The sequence below is a fragment of the Archocentrus centrarchus genome, chromosome 8 (genome assembly GCF_007364275.1).
Source record: "Archocentrus centrarchus isolate MPI-CPG fArcCen1 chromosome 8, fArcCen1, whole genome shotgun sequence".
In the NCBI taxonomy this organism is placed as follows: domain Eukaryota; kingdom Metazoa; phylum Chordata; class Actinopteri; order Cichliformes; family Cichlidae; genus Archocentrus; species Archocentrus centrarchus.
The window spans coordinates 3,207,854-3,222,372 of NC_044353.1; the positions used below are offsets into that span (position 1 = coordinate 3,207,854).

Here is a 14,519-nt window from a genome sequence, read left to right on the forward strand (position 1 = left end):
TCTGTACACTATCACGATCAAAAAACCTCCGAAGGCAGCACGGCTCGAGCTCGCCACGGGTCGATGCGCGCCGGATGATCCCAATCATCGCCCAATCATCACTGCTTGCAGCTTTAATTACTTGTTTCTGCAGAGCCTTAAAAAGTTTCCAAGATGTACTGAAAGTCTTTTAAACTTGAGAAAATTAGATTCTGATTTAGACTTAAAATATAAAATAAATTACTACTATTACAGTTATATAGAATAAACTAGCAATATATAAAGTAATTATACTGGCTTTTTGTTGGCCTGTAAGTCCGATGTAGTGGCCTGGTGGCCCCCGCTGAAGTATTTCCAGAATGATACTTAAACATCACAGCTTCCAGCAGGCATTAATGTCTTCAGAGAACATTTGATGATATTTATTATTGAGAGATAAAACTGACTGTTTTGTTAGCTTGATTGTTTTTCTGGGACACAAAGTACAAGGTTTCCATTTATTATTTTAATATTTTAAACGCAGATGCTGCTGCGAGTCTGACGTTCACCCGAGCGAGCGGTTTGGATGTCTGACGTTAACCTTTTGTCTCTGCTGTTTTCTGCCTGTCATGTTTCATGCACACTTCTCTATAGCATGTATGTGTGCACAGAGCTTTCTGCAGATTATACACAATATTCACATTCAACTTAAACCTGATTTGTTTCTGTCTGAACTAAACAGCCAAACTATAGTTTACTTGTTAGAGAGAAGAGTGGATTAAAGGCCAGCGGAAAGACACAAATGTGTCTGCTCAGTTTTGTTTTCTGCTCGTAGCTGTTGGTGTGTGAAAGTAAATGGACTAGTTCTTATATAGCGCTTTTCTACTCAGTCAGAGCACTCAAAGCGCTTATACAACACGTTTTTTTACATTTACCCATGCACACCCATTCATACAAGCACTTCCATGTTAACTAAGCTAAGTGCTTTTTTTAATTATATAACATCCACACACATTCACACTCCGACAGAACGGTCGGAGAGCAACTTGGGGTTAAGTATCTTGCCCAAGGATACATTGGCATGTAGCCTGGAGTAGCCAGGAATCGAACCCCTGACCTTCCGATCAGTAGGTGACCTGCTCTACCTACTGAGCTACAGCCACCCCCGGTGATTACAGCGCCAAATGGAACAATGGCAGCAGCATGCTGTAGATGAAATCATGTTTTATTATCACGTCAGTCTTTGGCAGCGTGAACAGAACAGAGTAAAACGTGTGATCAGCTGTGCTGGTATTTAACATGAGCGATGACAGCGATGCTCATCAGTGTCACATTTATCTCATGTAAAATCTGAGATAAGGTTAGAGAGACAACCTTGAACCATTTCAGAAATGTGACAGAAGAACAGCTCCTTCCAGAGGACCCTGCATGCTTTCACTGTTTCTGTGAAGGAATGTTTGCCAACATTAACCACCCAGAATACGGAAGCATAATCATCATGATTCAGATGACATAATCTCTCCAGCACATACTCACCTGTCAGCCTGCACACACACCAACAGGAGAAAAACCCCGCCCTTCCTCCTCAGAACGAAGACCAATGTGTGCACAGGTGTCCATGCTGGGCCCAGTCTACCCCACCCCCCTCACCTTTATATGACTGCTGACTCCAAGTGTGACTCTCCCTGTTTTTGTGTTTGTTCTCGTGATTCATTTTGTCCGTCCTCATCGGGGCCTCATTGACTAAAACAAGCTTCAAATCGTCATTTAAAGCATCAAACTTTATATCTGTCCAACTCACTGGGATCATCACTGGAAACCGCTCTGTAACTTAAATCTGCTCATTTCCAGCTCCACGTTTTCACCATTGGACTCTATTAGAGTAGCTTTGCATGATTCACAGCTCAAAAAATCTCCTTAATGTCATAGTGAGCCTTGGTGGAGCCCCTTAGTCCACTCTCTGAAACAAGCTGTTTTAGCTCCTCCCCCTTTCTGAGCAGATGGGTGTGGCCTCTGTGCCTGAGATGACCATATTAGGGATGTCCAAGAGTAGGAAGTCTACCAGGAAGTGAGTGTTTGGGTTACTGTGCCCAATCTCAGCTCATCATTAAAAACTCTGGTCATGTTTAGTTGATCAGATTTGGTGGCAAAAAGCTTTTAAACAACAAATTAAACTGATATTAGTGACCTAACCTCTGAGTATATTTCTGTCCTTTTTACCTTAAAATTTTACATTTATTTATCACTGATCAAATTAGTGGAAATTAATTTTCTGCTGGTCGCCTTCGGTCTTTAGTTTCAGACATTCATCAAACTGTTAAATCTCTGCTTTAATTCGTGGTGGTCTCAGGGCAGCTGGAATTCTCTGAAAACAGGAATGTTTCAAGGTTAAACGCTTGAATTCTGATGAATGTCAAAGATCTTGAGTTAAACACCAAAAATGCCAAACATTTTTATTTTCACCTGAAAGGTTCCTGGTACTCCTCCAGTTTCTTTGTCACGGCCTTTCACCTGGAACCTTTACGTCTGCATCAGCTCGTCAGTGCTGCCTGTCCACTTCGAACTTGGCTCAGATTTTAATCAGCTGACTCGGCACTTTGAGTACACAATTGCAAAACTTGCAAAAATCCCAGAACCAGTTCTAAATGTATCCGCTGCAAGACGAGGGCTGTAAGTTATTAATGTCAAAGTCAGTAGAAAAGAAAGGTGATGCATTTTTACTTATTAGAAATTAACAACACCTGTATATAGAAATCTACATTTGTATATAATCAGTGTGTTTTTATTACATATTTCACACTTAAAATTATGCGAGCGTCTGTCGAGGAGGTGGTTTTTCTCTTGAAATTAAGCATAATATTTCTCCGAAGGAGACCGAACAGGGCAGCACGTTTATTCCCAACAGTCATGACCGTACCTTATTTATTTTGGCACAGTCAGCATCAGTTGTGATATCTAATTAGGGGGAAAAGGAATCGCTCTTCACTGAGGACGATCTCAGAGCGACCCGCTGAACACCAGCCTGTACTGTGAGACTAACAGGAAGTCGTGGATCTTCCACATCTGCTTTGGTTGGATTATACGAGTGTTTCTCAAAGTGTGGGGCAGTTTTGTGACAGGTGGGGCGAGAACGGCCGGGGAGAAAAGTCATGCGGAACAAATGTTGGACATCGGATTAATTTTCATGGAAGGAAACGTCAGAGGGTAGAGTGACAGTCATATGTCATTCAATCATATGAATGAGTAAGCAGCAAAATATTTGGAAAGCTTATTTACACCTGAATGAATGAAAACCTTTAAACTTAGTCTTTATGATCAGAGCCAATCAGAGCACAGAAACAGATTTTGCTAAAGTCATCACTGAGCTGAAGATCAATAGTGAGTTTTGGTCATAGTCCTGCTCGAGCTCACTGCTGCTTTCACCCCTTTTCATCCCTTTTGTTGCACTTTTGGATGAGCGTGAGATGCAGCACGGTGACAGAGGCTACCACACAGCTGTCAGGACGCTCAGTCTGAGCAAACACTAATAAGAGTTTCAGACCTGAGAGCAGAAACTCAAGAGCTCTCAGCAGGAAGGCAGATGTAACATTTTGTGGAAAAACTGCAGATGAAGTCATTAAACTACAAGAAAAATATCATTTTATATAAAGTAAAAAGTCTTTGGAATGTTGCAGAAAAAGCACATTTTGGTCACGGTTGTTTTAGTGTGTCTTTCCTCTCCTGGTGTGAAGATTAATCATTACTGGGCCCAGGGAAACAGCCGCCCTGGGGGCATAAGACAGAGCACTGGGTCCTCCCACAGTCTTGCTTTTACCAAGTTACCAAATAGACGTGAAAGTGGAAGTATTTGGCCTGCAAGCTCTTATGCAAATACTGTTGAAGGCAAGTCCTCAGGTAAAGACAGCACAGCAGGCTTTGGTTAATAATTAATACTACAAAAGTTGCCAATTAGTAAAAAAGTCAACCATTTCTGCCTGAGAGATGAAATTCCTGTTTAAACTGGCACGTCTGCTGTGAGTAGGATCAGGTGACATGCAGTGAGGGGTTGGGCTGTCATTGGACAGGTGCTGGTGTGGGATGTACTGAGACAGAGAGGGGGAGGAGAGAGGAAGTGTATTTATGCTGCAGCAGGTCTGACTGTTTAGATGTTCCAGTCATGGCTTTCAACAAAGTGATCTGTGTGGCTGCTGTGCTGATGCTGCTGACCCAAGGTAAGAGCACACACCTGCATCAGGTACGGCTCATGTATGACACAGCAGGAAAAGGCACGTTTACAACGCTGTGTCAGGTACTGCAGTAATACAGTAGTAGTATTAGTAGTACAGCATGCAGGGTGTGTACAGTTATTTTTGTTGTGATTTGGCGCTATAGAAATAAAATTGATTTGAAAAGAAAAATAATCCGCTGTAGATGTGAACTGTACATTGTAAAGTTAAAATACATATTAGAATAAACTAATAAATAATATAATAAGTAACACGTCTAAAAGATTTAATTGTCATAGAAGAAAAAAATTTTTAAATGAATTTTGGACCGCTGCTATTTAATATAGATGGTATAAACCAGGGTTTCCACTAGCCTGTGAAATCTAAGCAGCTATAGTAGAAATAGTAGAAAAGCTTGTCTTGTCTGATAAATTAAAGAAAGGTTCAACGTTATAATATTAAAACCAGTTTCTCATCTCTTGGTGGGCTGTAAGCCTGACACTCACTGGGTTTATGTCATGTAACGGCTGTGTGGCAGGCAGGAAGGTGGACCCCAATGCAGGACACGCCAGGCAGAGATTAGACTTAAAATCCACTTTATTCACGGGAGCAGAACAAAAGGCCGGACTAGGCAAGAAACGCAGGATAGAAATAAACTTCACTAGATTTCAAGGAAATAGATTTAATAAACAGGGGGCACACAGCGAGAAGACACTGACACAACAACAGGCACTGAAAACATGAGACCTAAATACACAGGACGATAACGAGGGAACACAGGTGACCCTAATTACAAGGACAAGACCAGGGGAAGCAAATCTAAACACAACAGACAGAGACCGGATGGCTATCAAAATAAAACAGGAAGTAAGACGAGGGAACAGAGACGCAGACCCGACAGAATACTGGGAGAACAGAAGGAACTAGAAATAACCAAATAAACACCACAACCGAAAGAAACCCAGAACAGAGCAGACGAGTTTAAGCAAAGAACAAAACACACGGGGTCCAAAGGACCCCGGACCATGACAGTTTAGATGTTCAGCTGCGCCTGCATGCTGTACTCCTCCCTCCACTGCAGTGCTCTGCACACTGTTACCTACCAGGCTGACCTGGCTGACCACAGTGGGACCTGCTGCAAAAATGAAAAAAAATCAAATGCTGAAAGAACACAGAATAAATTAGAAATTCACCATTTCTGGGATTTGCGCGGGTGGGTCGGAACATCTGTATCCATCCCTGTGTGCCTGAGTGCCTGTAATAGCACAGCAGGGTGAGGAGGAGATCCTGGATTTAAATATTCCTTTTAGCAGCGAGGGGAACGTCACGTCTCACTGGGTGGACGTTCAGGAGGGAAACGGATCAAATGAAGGAAAGGGAAGCGTTGCTCAGATGGAGTGAACTGTCCAAAAGTCTTTGTCTGCTCAGAGAGCAGGAACTCAAGCGTGTGATTGGTTATGAGGTCCTTTATAGATGTGAGGCAGGTTTTTGTATGAGAAGCTTGTTTTCTGAAGTCTTGTTTTTATTTTTACTTCAGCGAATTAAAACGTTTCACAGATTTATTCACGAGGGCTCAAAGCTTTAAAAAACCAAAAACAGTGAACCCGAGGAGACTTTTTTAAAGACACTGTACAAACATACTGGATGCAAGTCATCCTGTCCATGTTAATCTGATCTGTAGATTTTATTATTAAGTTTTTTTGCATTTACTCATCAGATCAATGATTGATTATAATAAGTGAACATATTTCATGTGTGGGCAGCACGGTGGCGTAGTGGTTAGCACTGCTGCCTCACAGTTAGAATACCATCTGGAAGGCCTGGGTTCGATTCCACCTTGGCCCAGGCCTCTCCCTCTCTCTGTGTGGAGTTTGCATGTTCTCCCCGTGCTTGCGTGGGTTTCCTCCGGGTACTCCGGTTTCCTCCCACATTCCAAAGACATGCACTTACTGGGGTTAGGTTAATTGGCTAATCTAAATTGCCCATAGGTGTGAATGAGAGCATGAATGTGAGTGTGAAAGGTCGTTTGTCCCTCTGTGTTGGCCCTGCAACAGGCTGGCGACCTGTTCAGGGTGTACCCTGCCTCTCGCCCTATGACAGCTGGGATAGGCTCCAGCCCCCCCGCGACCCTTAACAGGATGTGCGGAAGCGAATGGATGGATGGATGGATATTTCATGTGTTTCGGGATGTAAGAACAGCTTTCCTTCTGCACATCTCACTTTCTCACTCTTTTACTGCCAACATGAGATGTAAGATGCATTCCTGATCACAGGAAAGGTCACATAAATGCAGCACATCATTTACATCCAGAGCTCTGCATTATAAGTCCTGATGACTTTTTTACATAACATTAATATTTCATGTTGGATTGACAGTTCATTAGATAACCAGAAGTTTTGGTGTATTTAGTCAAATGGCAGATTGCATTTTTCTTACTTAACATTTTATAGAAAAATAATTGGAGCTACACTCACCTCCAAAAAAAAAAGCCAGTCCCTTTAAGGTTATAGAGTGAAAATTTGGGGTTTGAAATAAAAAGAAAACTTAATGTGAGACAAAAGATCTCAGCAACATCTCAGTTCAGAAGACAGCACCTTTTGTCTGAACCCACCTGTTTTTCTTGTGAATAAAGTAGTGGAAACGATTCATTTAAAGTAGATTACAGTGAACAAGGACTAATATTTAGTTGCAAATCCTTCGTTTGCAATAACTGGATCAAACCTGTGACATGCTGACATCACTAAGCGTTTGCATTCTTCTTCTGTGGTGCTTTTCTAGGCTTTCACTGTAGCCTCTTTCAGTTGTTGTTGTTTTGGGGGAGTCGTTCCCTTCATTCTCCTCGTTAGCAGGTAGAATTTTGCTCTGGAGACTCGGTCAGTCTAAGTCCTTCACTTCCTGCCTCCGATGACCTCCTTTGTAGTGTTGGTGTGTTTGGGGTCATCATCGTGCTGCGTGATGAAGGAGCTCCCCATCGTTTGGTTGCATCTTTCTCGAATTGACATACAAAATGTTTTTGTAAACTTCTGAGTTCATCATACTGCTGCCATCATGTGTGACATCATCAAAGAGGATGAATTAAAAAATTACGTTATAGTTTTGTATTGAATGTAGTGTACATCTAACTTTTATCTTTTAATGAAGAAGATATAGATGTTTTATAGCACAGGTGGGGAGTTCATGGCTCATTATTTATTCATTCATGAGATTAATTCCAGCTCAGATGTTTTATGACATTGTGTGTTTGTGCTGAGCTGAATGAACCATAAACACACTGAATGCACAGCTGATGATGAGCTCACAAACACTTACTGCCTCCTTGTAGCAAGTAATCAGTGGAGTGCTCCTTTAGGTACTGTCAGGTACTGCAGTAATAACGTAGTAGTATTTGTAGTACAACATGGAGTGTGTGTATGGAATATTTCTGTATGGTTTCTGTCTCTGAGAGAAACTTGATCTTCTGTGTGTTAGGAAACTGTACAGACACTAAAATCCCCACCTCTACCCGAGACTGTCATCACACACACACGCAAGCACGCACGCACGCACGCACACACACACACACACACACACACACTTTAGATAAACACAGTTTGTTAATCCCCAGAAAAGCTGGTAAAACTAGTCCTATGGGACAGCAGGCTGATCTAGAACAGCCTTAACCCAGACCTGAGTATTTCACCTTATGATCCACCACATAAACAAGCAGAGCTGAAAAGAAGAGCACAACCAACAAGACCTGCAGTTCTTCTAGTGGCCACTGGAGTTGATCGCCATAGACTGCCATGTTAAAATAGACTGTATGTAAAAGATAATCCAGTTTAAACACGTTAGTTCTAAAAACATCCTTCTCTTGTACATCTGTTACGAAGGGGCAAATTATCTACAGAGACTGAAGCAGTTTCTGTATCAGGCTGTAAACATGTTAAAACAATCAAAGTTTTACTGCTGGAGCCTCTGCTGGACGTTAGAGGAACTGCAAGAGTGACTTCATTTTTCAGACCCTTGCTTCTAGCTAACTACAGACTGTCAACTTTCCCACTGTTATTACAGACAGTGAACTAACCACAGAAAGATGAATGGAGATTTGTTGTTTTAAAAATATTATTTTCTTTCTTTTTTCAGAGTCTGAGACGCAGCTGAATGGTAAGATCAAATTTATGTGTATAATTATTTACTTTGATTCTAAATACATCATTTATGTAGAATAGAAATCTTTAAAGTTTCATTTCAACTCTTGACACAAAGTAAAAGAATGTAAAGGAGCAGTGAATTCCTGAAATCAGAGTGGTTTTCCTGCTGTTACTCCCAGGATCACTGTGTCCTCACTCAGCAGTTTGTAATGCTGAGAGTTTACAGGTCATGCAGTGATGCTCACTCTGTGTTTTAATGTCTGTCAGTTTGCGGTCAGCCGAGTCTGAACACCAGGATTGTAGGAGGACAGGCCGCCCCTCCTGGCAGCTGGCCCTGGCAGGTCAGTCTGCAAAGATCTGGGGGGCACTTCTGTGGAGGATCCCTCATTAACAATCAGTGGGTGCTGTGTGCTGCTCACTGCTTTCAGAGGTGAGCAACAAGATTCGAAAAAAAAGAAAGATTTGCTCTATGAAGAGACTATGAAAGGCCAAAGATCCCAATCTGGATGGCAGGACCTCTCTGAGGGTCCCAGGATGCATCTTTAACAGGGCCTCTAACATCATTGTACCCAATCTTTTTATATTTAAATGATCATTTATCATTTCTGCACTGTTTTTGTGTCTTTGATGATCCCAGTATCACTGCAAGCAGTGTGACTGTGTATCTGGGCCTTCAGAATCTGCAGGGATCCAACCCCAATGAAGTGTCTCGGTCAGTATCACAGATCATCAGTCATCCCAACTACAACTCTGTTACCTCTGACAACGACATCGCCCTCCTGAAGCTCTCCTCATCAGTGACTTTCTCTCCCTACATTGCTCCCGTCTGCCTGGCAGCCTCAGGCAGCACCTTCTACAACGGCACTAACACCTGGGTCACCGGCTGGGGCAACATTGGGTTTGGAGGTGGGTCATAAAGACACCTGATTACTTTCAGAGAAATGAAGACTACAATGCAGGAAACAACTGTGTTCTCAGACATCTCAGAAATATTTAGAGCAACAAAATTCTCCTGAAAGGTCCAATCTGTGGGGACAGTTCAAATGTAGAAAGAAGGATAAATAATTATAGGTATTTAACCAATGTGGAAGCCAGAATTTTTTTTTTCCACTCTACATCAATCTTTTGACTCAGCATTTTTTGGGCAAATTTCCAGATTTCTTTTTGTATTACTGCCACCAACTGTCAGCCAGTAGAATAGCACAGATTAACCCACAGCAGATAAACACATCATATTTCCCCATCTTTGTTTGCATATATGACTGCACAGAGAGGATTGTGTTTGGATTTAGTGTTCATCCATGTCTCACCTGTTGATCTGTGAGTGGCAGCATTTGATACTTTGTTTTGAAGTTTGGTGATGTCCTTTTGTTTGAGGGTACATTTATTAAGTCACACGTGTCATTTTTTAAAATGATATTTTCTCCCCTTAGTGCCCCTTCCTTCCCCACAAAACCTGATGGAGGTGGAGGTTCCCATTGTGGGAAACAGGAAGTGTAACTGTAACTATGGAGTGGGATCAATCACTGACAACATGGTCTGTGCCGGGTTATCTGCAGGAGGAAAGGACTCCTGTCAGGTGATCATTTTTACCTGTTTGGCAGACTTTTACCTTCTGCAAAGATTCTTCTCCTCAGCTAACACTAAATGTTTCTGCTCTCAAAGGGGGATTCAGGAGGTCCAATGGTGATCAAGCAGAATGGTCTCTGGATTCAGGCGGGAATCGTCAGTTTTGGGGAAGGCTGTGCCTTGCCGAATTTCCCAGGAGTCTACACCAGAGTATCCCGGTACGAGACCTGGATCAACAGTCAGATCACCTCCATCCAGCCGGGCTTCATCACATTCACATCCACTGGGACCGACAGTGACCTGAGTGTCTCCTGCACAGGACTGCCACCACTGACAACCACCACTACAACAACCACCACCCATCCTACAACTACCACTACAACCAACACCCCACCAACCACCACCACCATCCCTCCAACAACTACCACCACCCTTAAAACAACCACTCTGGCCACTCCCCAATGTAAGTGCCTTTCATGTTAACACTTTGTAAGAAAGGCTAACATGCTAACCCTTTCACTCTCTGTTTCCTCTCTTCCTGAAGAGCTGCAGACATATTCTGAGCTATTATTCGATCTGTGAAATTTATGAGCTACAGAGACCAATGTAGTTTTTGTATCACTGTATTTTCTTTAATGAGAAATTTTGTGCTTTAATACAGTCAAAGTGGCCCAAAAATGTAATGTTTCTTTGTGTCTAACTCTGGGTTTCTCCTCAGCTCTGGTCTGTGGACAAGCTCCGAGGAATTCTCGTATTTTGGGAGGAACCTCAGTGGTGACGGCCGGATTGTGGCCGTGGATGGCGAGTCTACAGACGAATGGAAGTCATGTGTGTGGTGGGACTCTGGTGGCCTTGGACTCAGTGCTGAGCAACGCCAACTGTTTCTCAAAGTGAGTTGAAGCAGAGGTTGATGATTGGCCAGACAATGATATGGTTCACTGATTACTGAATCTTATCATGAAATCTAAAACTGAGCAGTTTCTGAGTTTTAAAGCTGAGTGAAGGTGAGTTTGTTGTTTGAAACTGATGAGGATGTTTTGATGTTTCTTTCCTCCCACAGCTCCTCTATAGCGTCTGAGTGGACTGTCGTGTTGGGTCGTCTGAAGCAAAATGGATCCAACCCCTTTGAGGTGACGCTGAACGTGACAAATATCACTCTGAGTCACTCAAATGGGACCAACGTAGCCATTCTCCGTCTATCAGCCAGGCCCACTCTGACTGACTACATCCAGCCTATCTGCTTGGATAACGGACGAACCTTCTCCGAGGGCTCGGTGTGCTGGTCAGCCGGCTGGAGTCCTGGAAGAGGAGGGGGTGAGTCAGCAACATAAAGGCTGACAGCGTGATGCTCAGTCTCTGCACCAGTCCATCTCTTCAGATTACACATATAGATCACTGCAGTTTCTTTTTAGTCAGTCATCGTGATTTCCTTATTTTTCATCATTTTAGCTGAACAAGCTCTGCAGGAGTTTCAGACCTCAGTGGTAAATTGTGGGAATGCATCATCGAGTGAGAGCATCTGTACAGGATCTTTTACTCTGGAGCAGGTAAATGACTGGATTACTGTTCACTCTCTGCTCACATGTATTCTGGACATGGGTTTAGTTGCTTATCAGAAGCTTTAAACATTATTCTTCAGAAACTGACAGAAACCTTTTTAAATGTTTTAAAACCTTTTGGGGACAAATTTTAGAAGTGTATTAATCCACTTTGACTGACAACTCTGTACATGTAGTTTACATATCCTGATGACTTAAAGTCCAGCCAAGTGATAGAAGCTCTCTGGTGGGTCCTGGGTCTGCTCCAGGGCTCCTCCCAGTAGGACGTCTCCAGAACACTTCACTCAAGAGGCACCCAGGAGGCATCCTAGTCCTTTTGATGTGGAGGAGCAGCATCTCTATTCTCCCTCCTGAATGGCTGCAGTGCTCACCCTATCTCCCAGCCACCCTTTGGAGCAGGGATCCTCACATCCAGGCCTTGATAGCTGGTGTCCTGCAGATTTTAGGTGTGTCCCTGATCCAACACACCTAAATGAAATGGCTGAATTACCTCCTCAGTATGCAATCAGGTTTTCCAGAGTCCTGCTAATGACTTCTAGATTTGACTTGAGTGTGTTGAAGCAGAAACACATCTAAAACCTGCAGGACACTGGCCTTTGAGGCCTGGATATGAGCATTCCTAGTTTGGAGGAAGCTCCATCCTCCATTCCATATGTATCCACAATCTCCTCGTTTTGGTCATTACCCAAAGCTTGTGACCATAGGTGAGAGTAGGGAAGTAGATGGACTGGTAAATCAACAGCTTTGCCTTTATGCTGAGTGTTGCCTCTGCATCACTGCAGCCACAGCACCAATCCATCTGTCAAGCTCCCTCTCCCCTCTGTCCTCACTCATGAACAAGTCTCAGATACTTAAACTCCTTCACCTGGGGCAGCAAGGTGTCCTTCACTCGGAGTGACTACTCCACCCTTTTTCAGCTGATGACCATGGCCTCAGACTTACAGGTGCTGATTCTCATATCTGCTGCTTCACACTTGGCTACAAACATCTCCGCTGCAAGCTTGATGCCACCACTTGATGAAGCCAATAGGACTGCATCATCCGCAAAAAAACAGTGATGAGATTCTGGCCCATCGATACCCATCAGGGACACAACAGTTTGATGTACGTTGTGTCTCTGACAACACGTTCGGCTTCATAGGGCTAAAGACCACCTAAAAAAAATGAACTGAATCCTGGAAAAGATCTGACTTAAGGATTTTTACATTCCAATGTATGTAAAAGTCCTTTTGTTTTGGTATTTTTCATTATCACTGTCATTATTGATATTGATCCCAAAGGAAATTAGGGCATATAAGATTATAAGAACCTTTAGGAATAACATAGAGTCGTTTTACTGCCCTCTGAGCCTCTGAGTTTTCTTCTTTCTAGCCCTCTAGTGGAAGGACGTGATACCAACAGGAACTAATAATAATTGAACCTTCCCGTTTGTTTGTTCAGGGTGATTCTGGCGGCCCGCTGATGTGTAAGCAGGACGGCTCTTGGTTCCAGGCGGCCGTGTTAACAGCTCAAAGCACCTCCACCAGGAAAAGACGACAGACTGCAGTGATGACTTTCACCAGAGTGAGCAGCTTTAGTGCCTTCCTGACTGAGACACTGGGGACGCTCTTGTCTCCAGCCTCCACAGCCAACACCACCAACACTACTAGCACCACCAACACCACCAACATGACCACAACCATCACACCCACAACTGTATCACAAACCAGTGGGGGCCCTCCTGCTCACTCCCTCGTCTTTGTCTTCCTCCATCTCCTCAGCCTCGCCTTGTGTCTCCAACTCTTCCTGTAGAGAAGTCTGCCTTGATTTGCATGATGTGATGAACACAAATGAATGTAAAGAAGCCTCGACTTTGAGACTTAAAGCTGTGGCCCACAGGGGGCGACTCCTCTGGCTGCAAAATGGCTTCTAGTTGCATAGAAGTCTTTGAGAAAACGACCCAACTTTCCATTGGATCCTGATGAGTCTGTGGCCTCATTTGCACATTTGCACACACTGATTAATTTTCTAATGCCTAAAGATGACCTATTCTGCTCATTTTCAGCTTCTTGTTTTTATTATTGGCCTCTAAGGTAGCTTTCTTCTGATTGGCTACAACTCATAAAAAAAGTTTGATCACAGGTGGGTGGGGTTTCTCTGCAATAGGGTTTACTTAAATAAACTGACCTCATTATTGAAGCTCTGCTCATGTTTAATATGAGCATTCACCACCAGAACATGAGATATATGAGAGAAATAAGGAAAAGCAAAATAGATCAACTTTAACTTTGTGCCCGCTTCACTCCTGCTGATGTAATGTGGTCACCGACCCTCTGAGCTAGACTTTGGTTTAAACTGTAAAAACATTTTTTTTTTAAACTTGCACTGAACATGAAATGTAGTCCAACAGGCACTTAATGATTTTAATTAATGAATTAATGCAGTGATGAAAGCTGTGAAATCTTTGTGGTTTTTTTATTTTTTTGAATGAAAAAAGTTTTTGTGCATTTTCAGGACAGAGCAGAATATTAACTGTAACCTTGCAGTCACAAACACGTTGCACTGCACACCAGACCAAACTATTTCACTGTCAGGAAATATCCTGCAGTCTTTATTGATCTCATTTAATGACACATATTTTGGAGATCTCAGGAACACGGGGACAATGATCAGCTCATCCCTCATCTACCTCGTATCTGTGCCACAATGTTACACTTTCAAACAGGATTTGTCTGAAAACTGTTAAACTGCTCTGTGAGAAAAGATTTGATTTGAAGGATAAATAAAACACCTATAAATGTGAAAAAGTGTTTTTCTTTATTTTCAGCACACTTTTTTGGGGTGGGGGGGGTGGCAGTTTTTGCAATCAGAATGATGATCTGAATGCATTGTTATCCATCCATCCATTCACTTCCGCTCATCCTGTTCAGGGTCGCGGGGGAAGGGGGGGCTGGAGCCTATCCCATCTATCATAGGGCGAGAGACAGGGTAGACCCTGGACAGGTCGCCGGCCTGTCGCAGGGCCAACACAGAGAGACAAACAACCTTTCACACTCACATTCATGCTCTCATTCACACCTTTGGGCAATTTAGTGTATCCAATTAACCTAACCCCAGT

At 43.0% G+C, this 14,519-nt stretch overlaps 1 protein-coding gene across 2 annotated transcripts; it reads left to right on the top strand.

Moving 5' to 3' along the window:
- Positions 1 to 2,975: 2,975 nt before the first annotated feature.
- LOC115785058 (transmembrane protease serine 9-like) lies at positions 2,976 to 14,186 on the top strand. 2 transcript variants are annotated; one of them, XM_030736507.1, is made up of 10 exons: positions 2,976 to 3,201; positions 8,287 to 8,307; positions 8,562 to 8,724; positions 8,932 to 9,200; positions 9,728 to 9,873; positions 9,960 to 10,326; positions 10,582 to 10,753; positions 10,924 to 11,177; positions 11,313 to 11,410; positions 12,863 to 14,186. In XM_030736507.1, the coding sequence occupies exons 1-10, from the start codon at positions 3,198 to 3,200 to the stop codon at positions 13,211 to 13,213; spliced, it is 1,845 nt and encodes a 614-aa protein (XP_030592367.1). In that variant the 5' UTR covers positions 2,976 to 3,197; the 3' UTR covers positions 13,214 to 14,186. The 2 variants fall into 2 exon arrangements, with proteins under 2 accessions (XP_030592367.1, XP_030592366.1); XM_030736506.1 differs by lacking the exon at positions 2,976 to 3,201 and adding an exon at positions 4,112 to 4,169.
- Positions 14,187 to 14,519: the final 333 nt, after the last annotated feature.